The sequence below is a fragment of the Musa acuminata genome, chromosome BXJ3-7 (genome assembly GCF_036884655.1).
Source record: "Musa acuminata AAA Group cultivar baxijiao chromosome BXJ3-7, Cavendish_Baxijiao_AAA, whole genome shotgun sequence".
Classification (NCBI taxonomy): Eukaryota; Viridiplantae; Streptophyta; class Magnoliopsida; order Zingiberales; family Musaceae; genus Musa; species Musa acuminata.
In genome coordinates, this window is record NC_088355.1 from 36933521 (window position 1) to 36961193 (window position 27673).

Sequence of the window (27673 nt, forward strand, 5' to 3'; positions counted from 1 at the left end):
TTCTATGCTATCTGCATTCCATGCCAAGAACAAGCTGAGATCAAAATGTTCTTTGCTTATTTGTGGTGTGTCATATGGTAATGTGAAGAAGAGACTCCTTTGCAAACACAGATGATTTGCGCTTGTAGAAAAAGAGGCATCATTTTGAGGTTAATTTTCTGTCAACTTTTTGGCTTATTTTTTTCTTATTATCCATGAGATTTCTCTTTTCATTTTAAATGTCATATCATTAATTTGGAATTCAAACTTTTAACACCTCTTAATTATAACATTGTTTTAATGGTTTCTTTCATTTGATGAGCATAACTATTTAACTATTTTTTCTTCTTTGTGAGTAATTTTATAGCATCAAAATACTTCCAAGAGGGCTATATATATATATAGAAAGAGAGAAAGAGAGAGAGAGAGAGTTATATGAACATGGTATAAAGAAAAATATTTTAATTCATTGTATATGAAATCTACTTATTATCTTATTGCTTGAGAACCCAAAAAGAGGTTCCATCAACTCTCCTATTGAGGTTTCAAAGACATCATCTAATAAATTTTACACATAAAATATTAATACGATGATAATATATGATACTTAAGAAAAATGATAATTTATTAGAATGAGAATATTGATAAAAATATTTGTGAGACACGACATTACTTTAGTACATCAGTTATACTTCAAAATTGTTAGATATATCGTGTAGACACTCCTCTAATTAATTTTTATAACCAAATAAAACGACGGATCTTCCGAATTAGTCATAAATCATACGCTATAATAGTATATAAGAAAAATTAGTTTATTTACCCGAGATAATTTATTCCTGCACTGACCAAGAAATCTAAACGTTATTTCTCATTTATGTTGAAAAATCTCAAAAATTGATTGACTAAATGAACAATCAAAGAAAATATGAGACAATCCATCCATTTGAGCACCACACAACATATAAAAGCTTAGCCTCTACAAGACCAAATGTAGCAATACAGTGAGAAATAGACATTCTAGAATGAAGCAATTTATAACAAAAATAAATCACACATGTTATTCCTTTCATAAATGAGACCAATCAACAGATGCTGATTGGTCAAATGCATATTGAGAGACAAGTAAGGCATAGGCAACTATAGTTGATGGTTCCATTCATTATTATTATTATTATTATTATTATTATTATTATTATTATTATTATTATTATTATTATAAATCTGATAATTAATTTTAGAAATAAAATCAATAATCAAATGTCCAAACAACTCATTCAATTTACAAAGGTCTCACTTATGATCAACAATCAAACTTCAAACCCAAGAAGATTCATTCACAAAATCCATATTAAAATGATCTATTTTAACACTAAAGACATCAAAAATCTAATAACCTAACCTTCACAAAAGAAAAAGCTTCAAGACCAACTAGTATTAATAGTAGAAAAAACCTATTGACCTTTTTTGTGAGTAATATGATAAACGTAACATTATTTTTTTTATTAATGTTAAAATAAAAAATATAATCCACATATATAATTTGAATAAACTTATATCCATTCAAGACGTAAACTTTCACTCGTCAAATAGTCATAATAATAAGAAAGTTAATAATTAGATAACGATAATATAAAAAATAAGAAGATAAAAGATCATTTTATCTGATATCCTAATCCCTTTAAAAAATTTATATAATTTCTCATTATTCTAACAAATATATATATATATATATATATATATATATAATAATAATAATAATAATAATAATAATAATAATAAAATCAATTTTAATGATGATAAAAGAATTTATTCCTCTAGAAGGTAGCGTGAATACACACAGCCAAAATGCGGTAGCGGAAACCTAAGGTGGCCTCTGTCTATGTCAACCTCTTCTCTGCCCTCGTGTCCTCGGTAAAGCTACGGTGGCGAATTAGGTCAGGCGATCGACGCCCTTTCTGTCTTCTTTGCCATTGATCAGACCCGTTTTCAATTGATTGTTCTTCTTGCTTGCCGGATTTTATGCTTGTTCATGATGGTGTTTGTTCTTGCCGTTTCCTTGAAAGATCTTGATCCAGTCATATTTCTTGCTGTTGTTTGATCGCCTTCCATTAATGAGTTAGTAGGGTTCTTTGGGACGTTCGTTGCCTTCGATGAATTCTTGATCTGATTCTTGTGGTTCCAGCTGAATGGGCTTTTTTAGACGATAGATTTGGGAGATTTTACATCTAATTATCGTCGATTGACGCTTGGAGCATTTTTTCTATGTGTCAGTGGATGATGTATGGCCAAAGTAGGCCACCTCTGTTATCTGATTGTTGAGAAATTCTTGTTTTTCTTGTTTAGTTATAAGTTCTGGACATGTTTAAGGTATGATTGAACTTAAGGTTTGAGGTAGATTAATTCTAGGGCATGGTTCTTAACTTTAAGAACTGTTTAAGATATGAATATGACTTAATTATATTGCATGCACTTCAACTATGCGTAATTAAATATTAAGCTATTTATATGTCACAGTCTGTATGATAAAAGTTGGGATTGCTGGTCATCTGGTGAGATATGTGGTGATACATCATCAAGAGCTATTGCTTGCATCATCAAGAATCATGTAGCTGAGTTTTTATAATGTGTCATATAGATGAGAGTCATGTGCGTACAATCAGGTGAAACTGTAGATTTATGTAAAAGTGGAATTCTTAGATCCTTGAAGAACTTGCAGTTCTCATACAATCAGGTGAAGTTGTTGAATCTAGGCCTAGGAGGTTAGTTCATTTTACAACTCTACAAATTGCAGAATTTTTATTCGGCCTTCAACTTTATTGCTTTTGGACTATGTGGTTAAGCTCTTTACAAGTGAGTTTTAGGCTTTATGTTTCTCGGATAATGATGAATGGTATGGTAGCTACCTCTATGGACCTCTTTGTGTGGAATAACATGTCTCAAGATATTGATGTTGTGCCTCAGGTTGAACTTACTTTGGTATTATACACCTAGAAATGTGATTAAATACCATGGAGTAACAAGCACATGAAGCCTTATACCTAGGGCAATAGTGGTATAGACAAGTATCTTGCCAAGATTGAGTTCCACATGATCTTTTATTTATAAAAAGAATGTTAAAGGTACCTGGATGATGCATTATAATACATATAAACTATTGTTTGGCAGATATGGTAACCAGGAAATTGGAAGAGCAGCAACAGTACCTAATGCATGGAGACCAAAATCTAGAAAATTCTTGATAGTAGTGTTAGGATACAAGTATCAATTATTAGTAGGCCATGGAAAGCTGGTTTAAGTCAATATTTTTTGGAACTCGACTGGATAATTTGTTGATGCATGCTATCAATATCTATCGTTGAATGTCCCTGTAAATTGTTCACAACTTCTTCTTTTTATGATTGTATCAATTTCCTTGCTTCCTTCTTTCTAATTATCTATGTAGTATCTTACCTTAATTATCTGCATAGTATGCAATGTTTTGCATGTGAAAATTAAGTGTTGTGATTTTGATCTTTTCCTCTTTAATGGATTGGGAAACAAGGACCATAAACACCATTCATTTAATCAGTATTAATTGTGGAACTCTCTTCTATTGGCTTGTTATATATACCATGCTCGTTAATATATGTGCTTTTACAAGAAGCCAATAGAACAGAGTTCCATAAATAATACTAGTGGCTGACCAGTCCTGCATTGAGGGAAAAATATTTTGTGTCCAGTTCCATTGTCTGACATTATTGTTAGTGTCTATCTACTTGTGTTTCCTCGTGCAAAGATGGCATTGCAGAACATTGGCGCTTCAAACATCGATGATGCCTTCTATCAGTATAATGTGCCCAAGATGATAACTAAAATAGAAGGTTGTGGGAATGGCATCAAGACAAACATTGTGAACATGGTGGGCATTGCAAATACCTTGTACCGACTAGCTTCTTACACTACCAAGTATGTTGGCTGTGAGCTTGGTGCTCAATCCAAGTTCGATGAAAAGACTGGTACTTAGCTTGTTAACGGAGCTCATGACACTGCCAAATTAGCTGGACTACTAGAGAACTTTATCAAAGAGTATGTACGGTGTTATGGATCTGGTAATCCTGTGACTGCACATGCTTTTTGATAATGTGCACATTCTGCTGGTAATGTGCCTGAGAAGGAAGAGAAGAAAGCAAAATCAAGAGTGGAAAGTGGGAGCTGCAAAAGCAGGAACTGAAGCAAAGGAGACACCTAGCACTATTGAGCAGATGATTGTAGAGATCAAAGGTACACTGAAGAAGGGATTCAAACCTAGTGAGCTTGGCTCCTTTCTGGGCTCTCTGACTGAGTCTTATCAGGAGAAAACGAATGCACTTTTTCAGGCCCTGTTTTTGGGTGTGGGTAAAATAGGTTGCAAAATGGGTTGTCAAGAAGAAGAAAGAACTACCTTCTGGCCATAGTGCATGATAAGGAATCACAGATGCGTCTACTGTGTGCTATTGGAACATTCTGTGGGAATTTAGTAGGGATGCACTGAGGAAGTTGCTTTGGTAGCTAAATCTCTTTACGATGAAGATGGTTTGGAAGAAGATTACATAGTGGAGTGGTACAAAGATGGTCGAATGCTGAGTCAGAGGTAGAAGAGGAGTAATAATAGTTTCTATCACGTATATTAGTACTATAATCATCTCATTTCCTGCCAGAACTAGTATCGATCTGTGTGATGCCTATTTCATCCCTTTGCGAGTTTTAAACTTGGTCATGTACCAGTACTATTGTGTTTGACTTGGTTCTTATCGAAATAAAGAAGTTATATTGTGGTTGGTACTTAGTGTGTATCGTCTGTTTGTTTTGGAATCATGTATTGTTATTGGCTGCAAGAATCTTGCGCCAAGCTTGCTATTAAGTTTTCATGTTCACCAGAGAATCCATACCATTTGAGTGAGATGGGATCGTTGTATATGATGTTTTGGTATCTCTAAATTTATCATGCCACGTTCCTATTAAGCGTAGCTTATTTTTTAGGTTTTCTTGTAGGCTGCTACTTTTATTAAGATTGCCTATTGTGTTCAAACAGTGGTGAGTAGCTTGTTATTCTTTTGACATGCATGATTTGTTTTAAAGGATTGGTGTTGGAAATTACTCAAGACGGAAGCAAACTGGTATTTGATATATGCATTCTTTCTTTATTTTTTTGACATGATATTTGATATTAGTAGTAGCTTATTACACAACTGTTTCAACCAGACACTCATTTATTACACACGCAAGTGTGTGTGAGTTTGAAGCACTGCAGTTCATTGGCTCTATGTTGATTTGTTGGAATACAAAGGATGCGAGTTTTGTACCAAATATATTGCATTGGTCATGATGAAGGAAAAGTATGACAACAGTTGATTGGCTCTATGTTAACTCGATGGATTACATATCAAGAGAGGATGGTGCACTTCAGTCTCTAGAAATCTTGTACGCATGCATATAAGCATTTACAATAAAATAAGGCTTTAGTGGCATCCATTTGTTCATTTATCCTTCTGCCAAGCTGCTTCCTTTCTTTGGTCAGCCTAAAGCTATTTGGTTGTGCACTACTTATACATGCATGTCTGAAGTATTATTGTAAGCTTTACCTATTCTGTCAAATTGCATGTAACAAAATGATGCATGATGAGACACATCAGTCTTAGCTAGATGGCATGAACTGACTGATGCTTTGATGACCCACCTTATTTGGGACCTCAAGATACCCTCTTTTTAGAGGCATACATGCATGCTAAAGTTATTTGAAGGCTAGCTTAGAAAAGGTTGCCAATGGACTTAACCAGCTTGCTTGTGTTCCAAGGACCAAACCTGAAAGTTTGAGCTTTCTTGTTTGATGGAGAAACTAGCATTTTCATGTACTGTTAAACCTGAATTCTCTGTTTCTAAGCCTCATCCAGGAACAGACATAAAGAACAATTTGATGTGTTAGTTTTCTGAAAAGACAGAGATGCTTCACCAGAAGTGAACTCTATCTTAAGCCTGAAATATCAGAAAGTTTGGAACCATGAAAGCAGCTATAATGTAACATTTCCTGGAGAAGATAGGAACCTCATGTGCTTAGTATTATGCAAAATCATGAGGAATGTTTGTACCCCAAAATACTTTGAATGAGCCAAGACTAAGACATTGATGGAAACACACAAGAGGCCACTAAAACTTGAGTAGCAACAGTCTTGGAAATGATGGTGGTGGCAGTGTAAAGAGAGCAGTCAGTCATTTTCTGTGGTGGATTTGTGCAGGTCACTCTCTCTGAACATTCAGTGCACTAGAAATAATTCAGTATCTAACTTCAGTTGAAGGTTCTCCAAACAGTGTAAAGAAAGTTTGAAATCCACAAGTTCTGTGAGGAGAGGGCTATGTTTTTTGGAAGATAAGCAGCTCCAGGTAGAATTTACCAGATGCCTCAAGTTCTGAGAGAGCCAAGTCCTGAAATGTCAAACATCGACTATGACAACATTTGAATTCAAGTGAATCTTGCTGTGGTTTTTGGTGCTTCTGATGCATAGTTTGCCTTGAACTGAACTAATTTCTTATCCCTATAATGTCTTTAAACAGGCACATGAAAACAGGATTTCATGGACATGGAATGGGAGAGCCGTATACAATTCAAGGCATGTCAGCCATGAAAGTAAATCCTTGTCCGGATTGCTAGAGACAAGTCTTTCAATCTTCTGGCGCAAAGACATCTGAAACATTAGGGTTTTCTTGAAAGCTCACCACCAATAATTGCCACCACCTGCAAGAGATTCCTGTTGCATGGCAAATATGATATGTGCAGCCACTGTGGCCTACAACCCTTTTTCTGTTCTCTTCCACCGAATCGAATGTTTCAAGCAGTAACATCTGACTGCTATCCAATAAGCAGTTGGGTGTTGCTGTTTTGCCTCTTCGACTCGGTGGTCTTCTTCTTAGTAGCCATGGTTAATGTTCTTGAAATGATTACTGATATCATAACAGGACAACTCCTCCATCCGTATCAACTAAATTCGTGATGCAAGAGCATTAATTATTTGCATGGTAAACTTGTGCATGCAGCCTACCCGCTTAATCACGCTGAGAGAGATGAGAGAGTTCCAAAGGGAAGAACACAAAAAGGAGGATTCAACTGTAATCCGAGCCGAGTTCTTCTGGATTTTGTGGAGCACAACTATGTTCAGGTGGCAGCTTCTCCAGCTTCTTCTGGAGCTCTGTTTCTTCGTCTCTGAGCTGGGCATTCTCACGGAGGACCTGATCGCGCTCTCTCATGGCACGGTTGAGATCATCGAGGAGCCGGCCGTTTGCAGACCGGAGATGGGCAACCTGCGACCGCAGCTCGCTGAGTTGCTTCAGCTTGCGCATGCGCGATCGCCGCGCGGACTCTCTGTTGGATATCATCCTCCTCTTCCTCCGCTCCTCGGCCCAGCACAGTCGCTGCTCTTCCGCCTCGACCACGCTGTTGTTTGGAAGGCCGACTTCATGCATCAACGGCGAGCTCTGAGCTTGGTTCGGGGAACAACATCCAAAGAGATCGCTCAGGTGGAAGGAGGGGATGCCGTTGTTCGGAAGGCCGACTTCATGCATCAAAGGCGAGCTCTGAGCTTGGTTCGGGGAGCAACATCCAAAGAGATCGCTCAGGTGGAAGGAGGAGGGGATGCTGTTCTCAGCCATGTGGTACTGAGACTGGCAAGAAGGCATACACGAAGGTGAAAGGTATCTAATGCTGGCAATCTCACCTGGATACATGGTCACAAATTTTCCAGAGAATGGAAGATCCAAGAAAGATCTCGGTCACAGTGGGATGTTCTACTGAAGGGGAAGGAAGCATGGAAGGTATTGATGTGAATTTATAGAGTGCCAAGACTCGGCAGTACCACTTTGTCCGGTTCAAGCAGCATCTCATCCTGCTTGATGGATGCCGAGCAATGCATGCATGCATGCATCCATCCATTACAATTCCTCCATCGCTATCAGACGATGGCGTGCAGATGACGGAACCCTCGACACCAAAAACCTTGTTGCCCCCATTAAAGTAGAAGCTGGTTCATTAGCAGTGACAAGCATTTGCCCTCTTTTGAAATGAAAGAGGGCCAGGATGTTGGTGCCACTATAATGCGGGCATAGCTTTGGATGCATCTTCAAGAAAAGGAGAAGAGAAAGGGCACGACTGTGGATGATGGATGACAGAATCATGGGCTAAAACATAAAGACAAACTTGGCTTTCATGCAGTGTCACTGTTGATCAAGGGGAATGTTTTGGAGCGAGAGAAGGAAGAGGATGTAATTGGTGAGAGGTATGTTAGATTAGATTATTGTTTAGCATGGCTTGATTCAGCTTGTGTCACGCAATTGAAGTCACTTTCTGTAAAGTGAAGATATAGCATATCAATTGCCATGGGATCCACTGAAATGGACCACTTTGGATGGCGATTGGATGGATAATTGAGGAGCTGTGGAATCAAATTGATTAGAGCTCATTCCAGTCCCAGCTAAAAAGAAAAAAGTATTTGATCATATTATATATCTATTCAGTTTATTCTTCATTCCAGGATCATTTTTAATCTCTCAACCATGACATTCTAGATGGTTTGGACCTGCACTCTGCTGACATAATCTGAAATGCTTTTATCTTTTCCTTCTAGATTTGGTACATGTTTATTAGTTTTATAAAATGTAGACTCCACTTCACCACATTGATATCAACATTCATATCTAGTGCATTCTTATTAAATTGAGTTTGTTGACTTAGGTTTGCTCACAAGTCATTGTAGCCACTCTGAATCTGATGCACAATCTTTATGCTTTGGTGGTTGTTCTTGATATTTATGGTGATGGATAAGAGTGAATCCTTTTGGATTATAATATTTGACCCTGTTGCATACATCTTATGTTTTCTCTCTTGTCATATCTTGATGTTTGATGTAGTTGCTCCTACTGGTGCCAAAAAAAAAAGGGGTGCTTTGTGTGTTCTTTTCCTTTGGCTCAATTATACATTAAGAGGTCACTCCAGTGGGCTTAATAATTGCTACAAAAAAAAATGGTATTTAATTACCTTATGAATTTGCCGAAAAGATAATTTTCCAATTAGAAAAGAACAAGAAAAAGGAGCTTTAAATTGTATCCCTGTTCACTTTATTGTTATCGAGTGTAATGGATCTCAGTTGACAATGGCAGACCTCTTTTGGCATCTAGCACTTTCTTTTCTGAATAAGTAGATTATTGCTAGCATGAAAATGATGTGTGGTTTGAGTAGTGTGATAATATATTTGTCTGATTTCCACTTTGCTGGTTTTCCAATTCTACATGAGATTACCAGTTCATAATACCTGGTGGAGATTTTTATTTGAGACCCTACATGTTTAAGACATGGCAAATTATATCTGAATTATGAGCTTTCGAGGCTGGTTAATGCTGTGTAAAGTCGACGATCGATGAACCGAAGTTTTCAGGTAACTAATTACTTGTCTTTTTGGTTGATCACTTTGATGCAAATGTCAAGAGACCTATTCTCAGCTGGAAAGGTCTTCTGACACTCGAGTACTATGCAGATTTCTTCTAATTGCCTTCCTAATCATCTCCAGCAAAGGACAGTAGTTTTCAGAAAGAAAAGTAGCAGCATTGTTCTTGGCTTTGCTATGATTTACCACTCACAGCAAAAAGCTAATGTCATTTTGCTTCCATTCTTGAAATGTGATGTACAAATGTTGCACTTGCAGTTTTCCATCACAACCTTTTCCAATAAACAAATCTACTTCACCAGAATTTAGTAGTTCTTAGCCTTCTTTCTTTCCTGTTTGGCTTCAGTATCAGGCTGCTTGCTCACTCTGATGTTATAACCATAAGATTGATCCAAATATGCCTACAAAGATATGTGTACAGGATGTTCTTTTCGGCTGTATCTTTGTTTGTCTGGATGACAGGAATGTTAGTAAACCAGAGTGTTCATCCCAACACAGGAAACAGTAGGGAGGAGGTTTTGTCTTGTTCTTGGACACCAGCATCTTGAAGACTCTTTTTGACTCCATTTCCTGTCTTCCCAAAGGCACTGACACACCTCACTATCCTCTTCTCTTGTTCTTGAAAGACCAGATGGAACCTACAAGGTTGTCCAGGGCAGTAGCTCAACATCCATCATTAGCATTCTGAAGGTGAATGATATAAGCTGTGCTTGTTTCCATCTTGCCATCAGAATTCGAGTCTCAGGTAAACAGCTACAGATATCATTGGCTCATTGGCTTTTCTATTAACAACTAATACTTGTCATCACCTGTTTTCATACCAAAAAAATTATCTTTTGCTGTGCTAATTAACATGCTGTTTTGACAGGCTGATGAGCAGAAAAAGTGATCTGATATCAATAGTCAAGGTTGAATGAGTTTCAAATTAAACTCTCACAAATCTGACGTCCGAACGAGCTTATATCGATCAGATTTCAAGTAAACTGATACATTTCTGCAATCCATGAACATTTGAAACAGTTGCAGGTAGGAATTCTTGCACCAGTCGACATAAGTTGGAACTAATTCCTGGCTCAAACATGCTTGTTCTTCGGCTGCACTCAGGTCTTGAAATGGTGAGGATGCTTCATCAAACTTGGATCAAACCTGCTTATTGATGCTTCATCAACTACGTGTTCAAAGGACACATGAAAGGATGCTGAAAAGGGTGGGAAGAAAGTTGATGCATTATTTCTTCAGCAAAGATGCAGCAGCAGCAGCAGCAGGAACGATGATTGGGTCTTCCACCAATCTGTCATGGAATTTTTTGAGTACGGAGTAGACCAGGAGTTGACATCTGCTACCCCATCTCTGCACTCTCTTCTGTCTGTGTTGAATAGGCTCAAGCACCATATGGTAGAATTAGGCCTAAAAGACCAAATCCTTTGTGCAAACAGATTGAAATCAAGTAGCCTTCTTCTTCTTTTTTGTCTCAGCCAATATATCGATTTCCAGTAAAGCAAAACTTTGGTATACTTTGTGATGCAATTCCTTTTTCTTTTTGAGAAGAATGTGGGGAAACACACTCCAACTTTATGCTGATAAATACTTGATCACTTACTTTATTCTCATCCCCCTAATAATAGGCTGCAATTTCCAAGTCCTGCAAGCTTCTTAAATCTCTCTCTCTCTCTCTCTACAACCACTGTAGATGTTGAACCTTTTGGTGTTGGGGGTTTATGATCGGATCAAAACAATTTGCTCTCTGCACTGATCCTAATTGTGGGTTGAGACTTGTAAACTTGAATGAATTGCTTCTGCTGCTGTATACAGTGCTTGGAATTTATGAAGATGATCAACAGAACAGCTTTGACTGCTCTAAATGAATGAGCAAAAGCTTCAATCAACTGGTCATCTCAGGTATTATTCTATTGGCCAAGGAAAGAGAAGGCCCTCCTCACTCCATCTACACCAAATGCATCGATACAGCGACTTGCCTTGTCCTTTAGTACCCTTGCACTCTGCATAGACCTTTATGATGCACTATCAATTCGATCCAGCTTTCTCTCACTGTACAGATACATGTTTTTGCTTTTCTTCGTTGATCGTTCTGTGACATAAATTGCATCACGAGAATGACATTGTTGTGCCCACACATTCCCACTACCAAACAACACTTTTATGTTGATGTGCTGTGTGTTTGGTCCAATAGGATTGGCTCGCTAAGGATAAGCTCACTTGCCTACCCCCAATAATGAAGTCCTGTTGTTCCACACCCACCATTCCACCACTTCCATGGATCTCTTTGATCGATCTTCGATCTTCTCTTGGCTTCTGGTAGTGGAAGAAGAGGAGGTGTTAGTCCAATGCAAAGCTTGCTCGGTGGGTGGAAGAACGCATGCAGAAACAACAAAAAAGAGGTGTTGTTTGATGCACTGAGATTGTGGATGACAAAGCTTCATTAGCCTTCTTAAACAAATGACAAGCCATCGTCGTCGTCACTGTCACCGGTCGTGGTGTCACGTTGGTGATGATGTATGCAGCTTCGAGTCCGAGACGCCTCTTCTTCTTCTTCTTCTTCTTCTTCTACTTCCTCTTCTTCCCAGAGGCACGATGAGGAGCTGTCACCAAAGTAAAGCTCGGTATGGCCATAAAGATGATGAGGTTGATGGGGGGGGAGGAAAAAGGGCTTCTTGAAGCCACAGAAAGAGATTCCAAGAACATGTTGAGAGTTGGATTTGCAGATGGATCTGCCTAACACACCTCCATGTCCATGTGTTGGCTGTAAAACTACAAGTGGCAAAAGGAGTTTGCAGGATTTTTTAGCTTGGAAACCATCACTTGCTACCTCCAAGCAAAAGGTGAGTAGGGAGTGTGAGGGAGTTTGCTTCCTTCTCATGCTTTCCTTCTCTTTTCCCAGACTAATACAGGAGGGATTCCTCCATCGATCACATCACATCACATCACACAAGTCAAATCCTTGGACACAAACAACCTCTACAAACAATTCAAGTGACTTGTCATGGTGTGTGTTCATCCAAAAAAGTTAGTGCAAGAATCGATCAGGAGGACCTTCCTTTACACACTGCACCAAAAACAAGAACAATGTGCTGAGTTCCCTCTCTTCTTAATCTGCAGGTAGCTATTACACACAACAGTTCAGTTCAGGAGGAGCTGTAATTAATGGATAAGGCTAAGCATTCTTTTCGGAGTAGCAAGCAAGTTGAACTTTCCATCTTCATAGCATTCTTAGAGATCCAACCCAAGCTCGGCCCAAATGATCTCTCCGGCTTACGAAGAAAGCCGTATCGGCCCGACCCGAGCCTATTAAGAAGGATCGTAATCCAAAAAAATATTAGTTTGATGATGATGTATCAGATATACTTAACATGATTCAAAACCTTATGTCGTAAGCTTTTAAACTAAGAGTTTAAGTTTTTTTTCTAGAAAAAAATGAGATATATATATATATATATTTCAAATCGAAACGTTGTTTTTATAATAATCGGAGGTAAAAAATCGATGGCAAAATATCATCATCATCATCATCATCATCCTATTTAAACTCCCAAAAAATTTCAACCTATTTGCGGTCATGTTTTCCTCTGCGAAAACATAATTAACATAAAAATTATTAGAAGAGGAGTAAATTGATTATAATAATTTTTTTTCAAGAAAATATATATAGTTCCGATTAAAAATATCCATCAAATGAGTGAAATAATAGCTTGAATTCCTCTCTTGAAGAGTCCCTCCCTAATTGCAACAATTTTACAGTGATAACACTTCTAATTCTCCTTACCTTGTTGATCATAAGAAGCTTCAGCTTTCAGTATGGAGTTTGTGCCAACTCCATTTAAACGAGTCTTTCTCGTCTAACAAAATTCTCCCTAATTTGAGACATAAATAAATACCTTAAATGTTACTATGTGATGGGAGACACTTCATCTACTCCTCCTCCTTCGTCTTATTCTTCGAATTCATCATCATCATGTTCTTCTTCTTCTTCTTCTTTTCTTATACTTGTCTTCTTCATCATAACATGAGATATGGGTCAGAAATCCGATGATACATCAAGACAACACAATAGAGGCATCAACATCACACACGCATAGGTGGCTAACCATACAAGTTTAGCAAACGTACATCTCCTTTCTTTTATTAGTAGAAGTTTGTGGATTCATCAAACCTCTTCTTTCCTCTACAAAATCATTTGATGTCTCTTTTAAAATATTCAATTCATAAAGTAATGAGTTTCATGTTTAAATCCACGTATCGATGTTATGTATGTTATTTAATACAATAAAAATATATTTTATTCTTTTAAAAGTTAAGAAACTAAGATTTTTCTTAGTCCGATCAATCAGATTCACGTTGTGTGATGCATAGACGTATAGAGCGTGTTCGAAATTAATCGATGTTCGTCAAAAAATCCTTCGATAGAGATATTGCATGTTTAATACCAATAATTTTTTTTAATACTTAAGTTAAATAGTACGATCTTTGAGCACACACATGAGGATCTTTTAAAGTGAGATAACTCTTAAGTTGGTCGAGAGAGACTAATTACAAGGGTTATCTAGCCATAAATATGTTACGTCGTATGATTATGTGTTAACTCGAAAGAATTACAAGTCATAATTAGATATTATTTTTATCCAATTAATTATTTCATTGAACCAAAACTATAATATTCATATCATCCTCCTTTGCTAAAAGTTTTTTTTTATAATTATATTTTTATAAAAAATGAAGTCGATTATTCAATAAATTGATTCATAATTGAATCAAAGATCATAATATAATGTGAATTAATAAACAAAAAATGAAATCCTAAAGGAAATAATGGGCATCAACAAATTTATAATATTTATAACTCATCATTTTATTTATGGAAGAAACTAATAGAATATAAAAAATAATAACTCGAGTTAAGAGCATGAGAAAAAAATAACTTGAATAATAGAAGGAGACAACAAAAATCCCACGAGGCATCATCAATCGTGCATGAGAAACACAAATTAGCATCCAATCAATAATGGAGATCTCAAAGAAATGAATCACTTCCTCGTGGGCAAACTCGAGTCACATATTTGGACCTCAATTATTGTACTCTCTTTCTCTCTCTCTCTATCTCTTTTTTATTTATCTTGACTTATCTAATTGTCTTGTTTTTAGTGGGACATAAATTTTGATACCATTTGTATCCTCAGTCATAGATATATTACAATATTTGGTTGGATAGAATTAAGTATTAATTAAGTAATAAATTGTTTCTTCATATTAGTTTATGAGTAAATTTCGAGAAAATCTCCCTATTTTTTAAAATTTTATCTAATATTTGAAATATTATTATTTTTTATCCTTTTTCTAAAGATCAATCCATTGGGTCCGATTATAATATTTGATAATATTTTTTACTATTATTTTTTTCGTATAATTGAAAATATATAATTTATTATAATATTATAAATCGATTAAAATCATATTGATTGGACGGAAACATATCATTGACGTGATTCTTATGATGGGAAGAAGATGACAAAGTGATGAGATCACCCAAAAAAAAAAGAAAAGAAAAGAAAAAGAAAATTGAAAATTCATGAGAATAAATAATAGAGCATACGCGTCTCGTTTTCTGCGTCGGCCCCACCGGTGGGACCCACGTGACCGTCCTTTCTGACACCAATCGAGATGGTGGGCCGGTGAGTGAGTGGGTGGGAGGGATCCTTTTCCCGGTGGAGATTACCATTGGACGGCTGTCCTCCCGCGGCCCGCCGAAATCACAACTTTGTCCTTCGGTGAGGGCAAGCAAAACCAAATCGTTTCGATTTGAACGAAGGGTAGTAATGTCAAATCGCATATTTTTTTTGGAACACCTGTCTGAATCAGGACGTGAAGTGACAACTCTATCCCTCCATAAATATGTCCTTTCTATATCTAATAAGGGTTATACTGTCAATTCGTAATTAAATAGAAGAATAGCGAGCAACGGTATCGCCTCTCCTCCCCCACAAATTCCCACCGCAGGAGGCGAGGAGCGGAGAAGGAACTCCTTCCTTTCCCTCGCCGACGATCTCAATCGCACTGGAAACCGCTCATCGGTCGTCGACGACGGTCGCGGAGCTGGAAAAATCTCATCTTTGCGATTTTCCCTGAGTCATCTTCTCGTTCCGTGTCAAACCAGGGAAAAGAAGGGCGGGAGACGTGTAGGACACGTAGTATCCACCTCAGATCGTTTTGTGCTTCTTTGATGGTTATCGTTTCGGTCTAAATTTGATTGTCTGTCGTTTAAAGATCCTTATTTGCTTCTTGCCGTTTGGATTGCGAAGCCCTGGATCTGGAAAAGCAAACAAAGTTGGGTTCTTTGGACGATTTATACACAATCGTTTAGTTATTTTCCATTCATCGTACTCTGTACAAAGAATTTAATGTTTGGGTGTTAGAATTGCTCGATTCGCTGTAGCTTCTTCACAGATCGAAGGGTCTTGGCAGGTTGGTTCTCGAAAATTTAGCTTGGAATCTCTGCCCGCAACCCGTTTGATCAGGTTCCCGTTCTCAAAATTTGATCTTTTCCAGCTCTGCGATTGAAATTTATCTGTTGCTTGAAGCAAACTACTCGAGGCCTTTTAATCTTCTCTCCTAGAAGTCCTACTTTTGGGTGATACAAATGACTATCGTAAGCATTTCTCCCGATGAGAGCAATGGGCAGCGAAGGGCCAAAAGGATTCTTGATGAGACAGTTCCGCTGTTACCGAGCAAGCAGGAGGAAACTGGGGAATTTGATGAGTTCAATGGAGCTTCTTTTGCTGGGGCTGTCTTCAACCTATCAACTACCATCGTCGGAGCAGGGATTATGTCCCTGCCCGCCACCATGAAAGTCTTGGGGCTGGTGCCTGGGATTCTCCTGATTGTATTCTTTGCTTTCTTCACGGAGCAATCGATTGATATGTTGATCAGGTCTAGCCGAGCAGGGAAAACAGTTTCCTATGGAGGAGTAATGGGCGATGCATTTGGAAAAACCGGCAAGGTGTTGATTCAATTGTGTATTATCGTGAACAACGTCGGCGTGTTGATTGTATACATGATCATTATCGGTATGCTATCTGTCAAGTTTTAATTGCCAGTTATAAGATCAGTCTTGCTGAGGTGAAGAGTGTAATCATTTCTATAGTTGATGCATCCTTATTTAATCAGTTCATAATTCATTATATGCATGTGCATTTTTCCTCCAAGGTAAAATCATGTTCTCATTTTGTTGTCTTAATTATATATCTGAAATTTGAAATTTACTACCTTTCCTGATAATTGAACTAGTCAAATATTTTCTTCGACAATTACAATGTTATAGAAGTTTTCATATATGAAATTGCTTTGCCAAGCCATTTTCTTCTCATATCTATTTTACTTTTCGCTTCCTATTCTGATATCCCTTCGAATGCCTTCTGATAGTTAAAGCAGTCGTTGACAACTTGTTTCAACCATAGTATTGTTTTGTTCTCGTGGCATGAATCTTAATCACGATTGTTTTGCCAGGTGATGTGCTTTCTGGTACATCTTCGAGTGGCTACCACCACTCTGGTGTTTTGGAAGGATGGTTCGGGCAGCACTGGTGGACTAGTCGTTTTGTCATTCTTCTGGTCTCAATGCTGGCAGTGTTTGCTCCATTGGCATGCTTCAAGCGTGTCGGTATGTGTAATACATCTTGACCGTCTCTAATATCTCATACAATTTTACAAGTCAAATAGTCATCTTCGAGAAGTTAAATTGCTGCATTCTTTTTGCAATTCTGATCTTACCATCTCTTTTCTGGCAGATTCACTGAGGTACACATCTGCCTTATCTGTTGCCCTGGCAGTTGTTTTTGTGGTAATTACAGCAGGGATTGCTGTTGTTAAATTGCTTGCTGGAAGCATCGCAATGCCCAAATTATTTCCGGATGTACCAGATTTAGCATCTGTGTGGAACTTCTTCACGGTGGTCCCAATTATTGTGACTGCATATATCTGCCATTACAACGGTAAGAACACTAGAATCTCATATAAAATTGTTTGTAAAATTATTTACATCAGAGCCACACAGATTAGATGTATGTCTTTTGTTTGTCAAAATGATGTGATTGATGAATCTGCTTAACAGGATTACTGGTTACCTTTGCTCATTAAAGTTTGGAATTCTGACACACTGACCATTCTTTCTTGTATTGTGATTATGCAGTTCACCCTATAGAGAACGAACTCGACGATCCTTCCCAGATAAAGCCTGTTGTACGAACATCACTAGCGCTTTGTTCCACGGTCTACATAACCACGAGTTTCTTTGGGTTCCTCCTCTTTGGTGAATCCACCCTTGATGATGTGCTTGCCAATTTTGATTCCAATCTTGGCATCCCATACAGCTCTGTTCTGAATGATGCAGTCAGAGTTAGCTATGCTGTGCACCTCATGCTCGTGTTCCCCATGATCTTCCATGCCCTGCGGGTCAATGTGGATGGCCTACTTTTTGCATCGGCCAGCCCCTTAGCTTCAGACAATAGGAGGTTTGCTATAATTACAGTGGTGCTTCTATCGATCATTTTCTTGGCTTCAAATTTCATTCCCAGTATCTGGGACGCCTTCCAATTTACTGGTGCAACTGCTGCAGTCTGCATTGGGTTCATTTTTCCTGCTGCCATTACACTCAGGTGAGTCCTAGCAGTTCACCATCGCCACTTCCCTTTCCCTTTTCTTTAATAACCACGGCAAAATCACTTCGATATATGGATCCATTTGATGAAGTTGACTTGTTTCGGAGTACAGCTTGCATATATGGCAATGACATGTTCGCATCTGACCTTTGGATGCTCGATGGATTCTGATGTGTTCTATGCTTTTTAGAGCCATAAGTAGTTTCTGTATCATCTTCAGTAAATTTATGCGCTTCTGAGTTCTCTTAACATTGTTTCTCCTATTTCAGAGATCCTCATGGCATTGCGACGAAGTGGGGCAAGATCCTGGCGGTTTTCATGATCATCCTCGCCGTTCTGTCAAATGCCATTGCTATATACAGTGACGCCTATTCTCTCTTTAAGAAGACCGATGCCTCCCCTGAATCCTAGGATGATTTTTAATGCTGGTGGCTCATATATATATATCGGATAATATAATTGTTGGCACCCTGTAAGTTTCCTCCTTCAATAATAGACACAGCTCAACATATAGGTTGAGTTGCATGCTCCATGTATGTAACCTGTACAATTTCTTAATCTGGACCTGTTGTTTGAACATTGATAATTGTCAAGCTGGGCCTGGAAGTATGAGGTTGTCTGTTTCTTCTCAAGTAGTCATGCATTTACAATTAGAATTTTCTCTTAAACTGTCTTGATCAAGATTTTGATGACACTATATTCATGCTGTGATCCTTTTTCATTTCTCAAACACTTCATATCAGTATAATTAGGTGGATAAAGAGGCCTGATCTTTTTAGACTTGCTGAAACAAACATGCTCAACTCACAGGAGACAGCCACATCTATCTTCACTGCATCATTGTTAGCTGTCTTTGAAGTTTCACTAATGTCAAAAGCTAGGCAGGAATGATTTCTACAAAGTTTGACAAAAGTTCCACACAACATTATATGTATCACATGCTATCATCAGTGAGCAACATGATGTGGAAACTGATGATTTCAGGGGCCAGCAAACTCTTACATGGTTAACATCTACATGACTACATGGTTATACAAGATAGTATATCTCGATAATTTTGATTTTCCAAAATGATTCAAACCATCAATTTTTATTATTTTTAATTTAAAATAATTTTTTAAAATATAAAAAATAAATTTATTTTTGAATAATTAAAAATAATTTAAAATCACGATTCAAATGCAAAGATCTGTGCTTCAAGATCATGGAGAGGACTGCTTACTTCGAGACCATCGCTGTGGGAGTGGTGAGCTGAAGAGCTCCTTTGCCTTCGAGTTGATTCGCTGAAAGCCCGGTGATCTGATCCGATGAAGCTGCAAAGATGGTGATGTGATGAGAAGGGTCGACACATCACGTGGATGCTTCATTCCATGGCCAGCTTGTGACGCGTGGAATGACAGATCGCAAACATACACAGCCTTCTGTTCTCCCACCGAAAGAAAGGAAGGCAAACTTACACGATTTCCTACGCGACTTCCTGTGACCGACTCGTGAGCAGCTGACACGCTTCTCAAAAGACGCCCACCGGCGGAGAGTTGGGCAGCACGCGCCTGTGTTCTTAAACTCCCCAGCAGTAATCCTCAACCCTAGTGCTTGTTACAGCTTCCTTGCGATGAAAGAGATGCATGGGTGTGTGATTCCAGGAGCTGCAGTGTTCAGCCTCTTGTTTTCCCACTTCATCCGCCTCACTAAACCCTAGAACTCAAACCTCCACTGTTTCCAGGTTCTCAAGCAAACACTTAAATCTTACTCGAAGGTTTCTTCCTCTCTCTGCAAATATTTCTAGTATATGTATCAGAAGGCATGCCAAGCAACTTCTCTTTCTTCCCCATTTCTGTTCTCCATCATAAACAAAGATTTGATGATTGTTTCACTATGTCTTCGTTGATCTCCCCTATAGGATGCTGCTGTCTCACTCTCTCACTCTCTCTCTCTCTCTCTCTAATAGTTAGCTCCTACCATAGGTTTCCCAGATGGTATCTTCAACAAGCAAAGGATGGAACAATGTTCTCAAGCCACTGCAACCTGATCTGCGCATAGTTCGGCTGCCGAAACGAACCTGTCATTAGGAAATCAATATCGGACAGGATGGGCTGAAATGATGTGTCCTAGTTTACCGGGCACGAATCTTGACCTTAATATATTTCCATGTAGCTTAGATATCAACAAATCTTTCAGAGCCTTGCTTTGTCAGTCCAACCACGGTTTTGACTGATCAACTACACTGTTCGAAGTAGAAGCAATTAAATATCGACATGTGTACTGGTAAGGGCTTCATAAGCCACGTTGGTCACGGTCAAACCTATTGGGACCAAGAACACATGGATAGAGACTCGGCCAAAACCCTAGGCAAAAGCCATGGTCACCAGACTCCGACCCTCTCATCGTTGCATGCATGGCGGCAGACAGGCTCTAAGCACCCCTATCTTCCATCCACGCATACGTAGAACCACGTTCAACTTTTCTTCTCCATGCTTTGAACTTTGCTCCACGGTTTGAGTGCTCCAAAGTACCAACTGGGACGAAGGCATATTTAATTGTTAGGGACCAGTTTTCAAAAGCATACTGTCTGAGTTATATCTGGGAAGGATGGATGTGTTTGGAATCCTGGGTAGCTACTCTTCTTACATCTCTAGAGCAATCTCACCTTAGAGGTCTCTGTGGACATGGGGTGCATAAGGTTAAGGTTCCTTTTTCTTGCGCTTTTGATCTGCTCGGTTACTCTTGCTGACTCTATTGCAAGCGCTCGCAGTGGTAGGCTACATTCCTCTCTTAGAATAGATGATCATGGAATGGTATGCATCTATACTTACTTTGGTTCCTCTTTTCTCCAGTCGTTGAAGTACTGACGGAGAAGAATGGTGGTGCAATGGGTATCGATGAGGTTGCTTTCTTAGATCATCATGAACTTTTGAATACCCTACGATGGAGAGTGATTTCGGAAATGTTTTCTTCACAGGAAGTACTTCCTGGCAGCACGACAAGCAGGAGCAGATGGCTGTGGGGAAGGAAGATGAGCGCAGAAAGGTTGGAGAAGAAGGACACAGTGGAAACAGGTGCAAAACCTTATGCTGGAAAGTGTAAACATGGAGGGAAGAGGGGTACGAACTTAGAGAGTGTTACAAGTCTTCACTCGAGGGTCAAACTGGTTCGCCATATACCTTTCAGCTCTGACTACCGTGGCCCAAAAACCCATCCCCCAAAGAACAACTAAGGCAAAGACACCACTGCAACTCCTTTTCTTGAGCTCACTAACCCGTAGATTTAGACTTTGTTTCCATTTTTGCTTCATACATGTCTTAGCGACAACAGGAGAGAAGCCTCTGTGTATGTGTATGAAATGGTTAAAGGAGTAGTAGTAGTAGCTGTTTGTTTCTAACACATATGTCTTCAAGCTTATGATGAACAGAGTCTTTGTTCAATATTTGTATTATTAAGAATATTTATTCGGGTATTCTGATATCAATAGAAGATTAGCATATCTTTTCCTTTGTTAACCTTTTAGATTTCCTATCCTTTATATATCATGATCCTTGGTCTCAAAAAAGGAACAGAGATTAGCACACAGATTTTAAGTAGTTGCTCCATGAATGGGGTTATAGGGCACAGGAATTATAAGTTCTTGATCCATTTAAAGTATCTGGATTTCTTGATGCAGGACCGGCAAAGATCTCCGAAGAGAAGATACTTGGTTCAACAACAAAGATGCATGATAAGGTCTCTCTCTCTCTCTCTCTCTCTCTCTCTCACACACACACACACACATAAACGTAAGCACACAAGAAATATTTTGTTGAAGTGTAGAGAATCATGAAAACATTAGAAAGACATGTTAATTCTACCTCTAAATATTTGCAACATTTTCATTTTCTGATTCAGGATTCCAGAAGAATTAGCATACCTAAGCCAAGGCCAAAAACCACTGTCAAAAAGCATACAAAAGGGAGTTCAGGTGAGGCAGTGAAGCCAAAGGCAACAGCACAAGCAGCCTCCCATGGATCATCCCATGACCCATTCCAGAGAATTCAACCTAAGAAACAACTGGATGCAGTCACTGAAATGTTCAACATGCTGCACAAGGACTACCAAACCAAGGCTCGCCGCAGGCCTCCCATCAACAATGATACTCCTTTGAAGCATCTTGATGCTAAGCCCTAGGCAGAAGATGGCCTCTCTCTCTCTCTCTCTCTGCTGGCTTGGTACTGTAAAGGGCTTAGGTCATAGTTGTTCTTTGATCAGCACATAATAGATATTTGGATATAGGAGTGGTCAATAATGCCTACAAGCCTCTTCAGTCCTTCCTACCTGTTTGCTTCCAAGCACTGATAGGTTTGGACAATTTTGGCAGTAGATGAGCTTGAGGCCTTGTTTCAAATCTTCAACTGTAATCTTGTACCACAAGATGCTTTCAGATGTGCTTTCTTAGGTGCTACAAAATCTTAACATGCAAGAAAGCAAGTTTCTACACATCTGAAAGAAGAAAAACCAAAGAGAACCATGCTAAGTTTTTACTCAAATCTTGAGTATCTCAATCTCCAGCTTGATAGTGAGAATTACTTGGATTGCAGTGGAGAAAGGTAGCAATTGATCTAGCTTAGCAGTACTGCTTAGTGTGATTTCAGATGCTCCCATGGTATGGGTTGAACTTTAATAATGGTTGATAGGTATAGTGTTTGATTAGTTAGCAGACTATATTGGATTGGGTATATATATCATTAGCCTATGAACACAAATCCATTACAAGTTTACTACAATAAACCTTCAATGGTGAGTGTACAGTGTGATTTGTTTTGTTTGCTTACAAATTTGGATTCCAAAAAATATTAATCAATTAAGTGTGTAGGCTTTTTTTATTAAAAAAATATATTCAATTAATGACATATATAACATGTAAACTGGAATATGAGACCTATTAGAATGTCTTAATAGAGACCACTATTCAACAACATACTAACCAATCTGAATATTAACTGAGAGTGTCTAGGCTTCCATGTCATGTTAATTTGTCATAGAAATAATTCCCTCGGATCTTTATATAGCATTATCCACATATGTTTTGCATGTAATTAACTACTTTACAGAAATATAAATATATATATATATATATATATATATATATATATATATATATATATATATATATATATATATATATATATATATATAAAGGATAAAACAAAATTGATGACGATTCTGGACGACAGAGTTGACTCTCCCAAGTCAAGTCAATGAAATGGACTCGAAGGTTCAGTTCTAGTGTCCCCTCAATCTCATTTTAGCAACCGGTACCCACCAATAACACCAACACAACAAGGAAGTACATCAAGGGTCTGTATCACCTGCCTCGTCTAAGCCACAAGGCGGACAGATGTGTCTTCTCATTGGCTATTATATGTGGGTTCCAGTAGCTTAGAGGGCAGGGATGGAACATTTGCCTGCCCCACCGAAGGCATGTCGTGATAGCTGCGATCGCATCAGACCCGGTTCCTCTTTTCTCGACTTCTCTCTCTCTCTCTCTCTCTCTCTCGATCTCTCTCGACGATCCAGTCCACTGTTGCGCTCGTTGTCGCCAAATGGATGAGAACAATCAGCGGATTGATGCACAAGATGCATAACCGGTTTCTTTTTCTTCGTGCCGAGAGGTATGTGTTCGTTCTTTGAATGATGTGAGGCTTTTCGCTGCGCAATCTCTGGTTCCTGCGGTTCTTGATTTCCACCCCTTGTTTTGGTCGATTCGTTCCGTTGATTTCAAGAACCACCTTTCGTTTATTTCTCGAAAGCCATTCTCGATGCTGAATTCAGAATGCGCGCAGTTTTCTTGCATAAAAATCGAAGCGGAGCGTGTTCTTTTGTTGTTTTCTTTTCAGACATTGTGGTTTCGCTTTGGCGTCGATCTTTTTGGAATTGAAGTGATAAAACCCAAACTCAGCTTCCGTTTCTTTTGTTCTTGATTTCAAGAACGAGTAGTGGAGGTGAAATGTAGATGGAACATACAACATGTGGCGCAAATTAAATAGGGTATTTCTTGGAATTTCATCTTCAATCTACAACATGATGCAAGATTAATAGCAAGTAAAAAGATCACCCTAAATACCATGCCAGAAACACGTCCTTGACATTATTGTGGATAATAATTCTGTCAAATTGTTGCTTATCTGCTTCACCAACATTGAATGTATAAGTTCAGTTAAGGATGCAAATTCTGTAGATCCTTAATTAATCTGAACTGCCCACATGATTTAGTTAATAAACTCTGTGATTTATGCATTTTTATTCACAAGATGGATGGATGTTCTTGAGGTACCCTTGATGCAAATTCCATAGACCTCCTTCATAAGAAAAACATCCATCATATTTTCTTCATACTAAAATAATAAATATCGAGAAGTCGATTTGGCCTACTTAAGCATTTTAATTGAAAGCTTGACATCTTATACTGTAGGCCTTCAAGATGTTCCATTGCTTTCAATACCAAAAGGTGCTAAGGAATGCTGAGCCAGACTTCAAGATGTTCCATTGATTGTTATAAGGCTCTACCAGAAGCATTCTCATGGACAGCACCAACCGAATGAAGAAAGAGTATCATCTCTTCCCATATGTGCAAATGGCGTTAAGATGAGCATTGACTCAAGTGCATCACTCTCTGTTTCTGACACTAATCCTGGCTTGCAATACATGGCAAAGAGGAATGCACACTGGAATCTGCAACAAAACAAGGACCTTTCTGCATCTCTCTCATGCGTTCCAAGATATTCATACAAGTATGTGATTTATTGATTTTCTGCTGTCGTTAAATAATTTATTGGTTTTCAAAATAGATTGATTATGTTACATAGGATTTATTAAGCTGAAGTCCAAGAGATTAACCACTTAACTTCCAAGATGAAATGTCTTCCTTTTTTTTTTTAATGTGTGACTTATATCCGAATGAAAGCTCTACTATCCCTTAAATATTTTGCACTCACAAATTCTCTGGCAACTTCAGATTAGGAAACTTACCTCCAATGTCTTTCTTGAATTTACTATTATTTACTGAACTTAGGACTTGGGTGGATCAAATCAACTTTCAAAGTTTCCATAGATGGCACGTGTGGGATTGACATATGTTGGGTGTCCCATACTAAATTCTGTCTGAAAACACATAACTCAAGAATTTTGGTGCGATCTGATCCACCTAAATAATCTTTTATAAAAAAATGTTTTTGAATAGTTCTTGGACAAGAATGGAGGAATATTTAGTATTCTTCTGCAGTAGCAGAAAAAAATTATAGAAGATGTTCAGATATTCTTTTTATTGATAGAATTTGTCAAAGTTGTTAAATGAGAGGCCCAATGATAAATCTATTTGCATGCTACCTTCATGCATGTCCAACTATGTCAAGTTGTTTCAAGCATGGTTCTAAATACTCAGTCGGACCAAGCAGTACATACCCCCTCTGATATATTCCCGACTGATCAGGAATTAATAACGGTATATCAAATCCTATATTGTTTAAAAAAAGGGTGTACTCAATACATGAGGTTTCCGCCAATGCAGGGTCTAGGTAGGTCAATGTATACAGCCTTAAATATTTAAATATTTGAAGAGGCTGTTTCCATGATAGCCTAATTTAAAACAATCTGCTTGATATTATACTTTGTTTTTATTTTAAGTGATTGATTGACATTGCTGATATAATGTTTGGTATATTGGTGCCATAACAATCTGGCTAAGGATCGATTTAGTATCAGATCAAGATTTAAAACACACAAGTTGCAAAATACTGGTTGAATACTTCAACCGCAGCATAGTACCATTTGTTGTATATCTACCTTTTATATATATGGACCTTGATATCTCTTTGTCCTTAGTATGAAGACTAAAGTCTTCTAAACTTCATTATTAATCCCTCACAGGAGATGTTATATAGTCACATTCAGTTTACAAGATTAAGGAAATCTCTACATGGTTATGTTAAAATTAATGTAAAGGAGTATTCTCATTCTACATATTAGTCAGCAATGTAAAGGAGTATGCTGACAATAATGTATTAATTCAGTTTACAAGATTAAGGAAATCTATACATGGTTATGTTAGCAATAATGTAAAGAAGACAATACATTTGTCTATATGTTATCCAGGGACTTAGTGAGTGAACCAAGTAAGGATGTGCTCTCCTTCAATCGGACACATCTCAGTCATGATTTAAGTTGATGTATAGATCTAAATACATCTCAGCTTTAGAACAGATTCTTAATAGCAAAGAACCATATCTTAATTCTGTGTTGCATGATTGAAAGACTGTAATCCAGAGTCTTAACTAGAGTTGATTTGCTTTTCCATGGCTTACACATTCTTAAGGATATATGATTGAAATTCTTCTTGGAGTCAAATTTTCTTTTGATAGCATTGGCTTACCTGACGCATCAAATAGTCTCTTGTTTAAGCAATGGGATATAGTTATCTAACTTCATGCAGATGGTTAATATGTGCTGGGGATATCCAGAGAGCCACACAGAACTTTACAACAGTTTTAGGACAACAATCTTTTGGGCCATTATATCAAGCTACAATTCCAACAGGTGAATTGGTAGCTGTTAAGGCGCTTGCAGGTAATTCAATCCAAGGAAAAAAGAGTTACCAACAGAGGTATACTGCTCAGTTTTTGGACTGAAATTGCATGAATGAGTTTGCTAACATAAACTGAAAATGTCTTCTATTATGGTTTAAGTTTGTTTTAGTGAGATAAAATTACTACTGGCATCAATCTGAATTAATACATGAGTGAAAGCCACGAAATCAGGCAGAAAGCTATTTTGGAACAATTAGACAGCTAGATAATCATGTTAACCTAACCATTTGATTGTGTCAGAACATAAATAAATCAAGTAAATCTGGGCACACTCTCTCTCCTATGTCTCATGTAGGCAACCCAGTTGATTAGACTCACACACACATATCCTCAATCAAGATCATAAAAGGAAAATAAATAAACTAATAAATAAGAATATCATCTTAGAGAAGTAAAGTAAGATAGGGATAGGACAACTAGGCCATACTCTTCAAAACACATAATTTCATTTATGCAAGTTATGATTGTATATAGACTCATAAGATGTTCATGTAGGAAGATTTTTCAATTAGACTAACACTCATCTTCCTAAAATTTTATCTGAAGAGATGATAGTAAATGTCATATGTCACCAAAAATTCTATCCAAAAGAAATGTGTGGAATGTTCAAACATGACCCTAATAGCTTAAACTCTTCCAAATTTATCTGTGTCCATGATAGGGGACTCAAACTAAAGATTTTAATTAAAAAAAAAGTGTAAATATGACCTAAAATAGGAATTAACAATATGGACAAAAAAAAAATCCAAAAAGGTAAGAAAATTAAAAGAAAACCCAAGCTAGACTCACAGAAGTCTTAAGTCAACCTAAATATGCCCAAACTAGACTAACCTAAGACTAGATGTCTCATGATCAATAAGAAGAAGCATTATGCGTGTATAAAAACAACGAATCATGTCTCATGATGTACTTACTATGTTGGGTGTGGTTTGAGCAAATGCAACTTCCTCGTGCTTAATGTATCGGCA

The 27673-nt window shown here is 37.8% G+C and overlaps 3 protein-coding genes and 2 long non-coding RNA genes across 7 annotated transcripts; 4 read left to right on the forward strand and 1 right to left on the reverse strand.

The window, feature by feature from the left end:
* Nucleotides 1–6255: 6255 nt before the first annotated feature.
* On the reverse strand, nucleotides 6256–8233 carry LOC135643619 (basic leucine zipper 43-like). Its single transcript, XM_065160795.1, has one exon. It carries the CDS (start codon nucleotides 7714–7716, stop codon nucleotides 7096–7098), a length of 621 nt encoding a protein of 206 aa, XP_065016867.1. The 5' UTR covers nucleotides 7717–8233; the 3' UTR covers nucleotides 6256–7095.
* A 922-nt stretch (nucleotides 8234–9155) lies between these two features.
* On the forward strand, nucleotides 9156–10942 carry LOC135642571 (uncharacterized). The gene is made up of 3 exons (XR_010498003.1): nucleotides 9156–10173; nucleotides 10297–10454; nucleotides 10533–10942. It is a non-coding gene; the product is annotated as an uncharacterized LOC135642571 (long non-coding RNA).
* Nucleotides 10943–15403: 4461 nt separating this feature from the next.
* LOC103992355 (amino acid transporter AVT6A) lies at nucleotides 15404–18725 on the forward strand. Of its 2 annotated transcripts, XM_009412015.3 has the most exons (6): nucleotides 15404–15902; nucleotides 15987–16504; nucleotides 16944–17096; nucleotides 17224–17427; nucleotides 17625–18090; nucleotides 18363–18725. In XM_009412015.3, exons 2-6 carry the CDS (start codon nucleotides 16078–16080, stop codon nucleotides 18502–18504), a joined length of 1392 nt encoding a protein of 463 aa, XP_009410290.2. In that variant the 5' UTR covers nucleotides 15404–15902; nucleotides 15987–16077; the 3' UTR covers nucleotides 18505–18725. The 2 variants fall into 2 exon arrangements, with proteins under 2 accessions (XP_009410290.2, XP_009410288.2); XM_009412013.3 differs by having other exon boundaries at nucleotides 15404–16504.
* Nucleotides 18726–20534: 1809 nt separating this feature from the next.
* Nucleotides 20535–22518, forward strand: LOC135584580 (uncharacterized). Of its 2 annotated transcripts, none has more exons than XM_065159329.1 (5): nucleotides 20535–20847; nucleotides 20928–20977; nucleotides 21053–21194; nucleotides 21752–21810; nucleotides 21973–22518. In XM_065159329.1, the coding sequence occupies exons 1-5, from the start codon at nucleotides 20760–20762 to the stop codon at nucleotides 22249–22251; spliced, it is 618 nt and encodes a 205-aa protein (XP_065015401.1). In that variant the 5' UTR covers nucleotides 20535–20759; the 3' UTR covers nucleotides 22252–22518. The 2 variants fall into 2 exon arrangements, with proteins under 2 accessions (XP_065015401.1, XP_065015403.1); XM_065159331.1 differs by having other exon boundaries at nucleotides 20564–20847; nucleotides 21053–21149.
* A 1077-nt stretch (nucleotides 22519–23595) lies between these two features.
* LOC135642037 (uncharacterized) lies at nucleotides 23596–27635 on the forward strand. Its single transcript, XR_010497857.1, has 3 exons — nucleotides 23596–23735; nucleotides 24536–24854; nucleotides 26552–27635. It is a non-coding gene; the product is annotated as an uncharacterized LOC135642037 (long non-coding RNA).
* The last annotated feature ends 38 nt before the right edge of the window (nucleotides 27636–27673 follow it).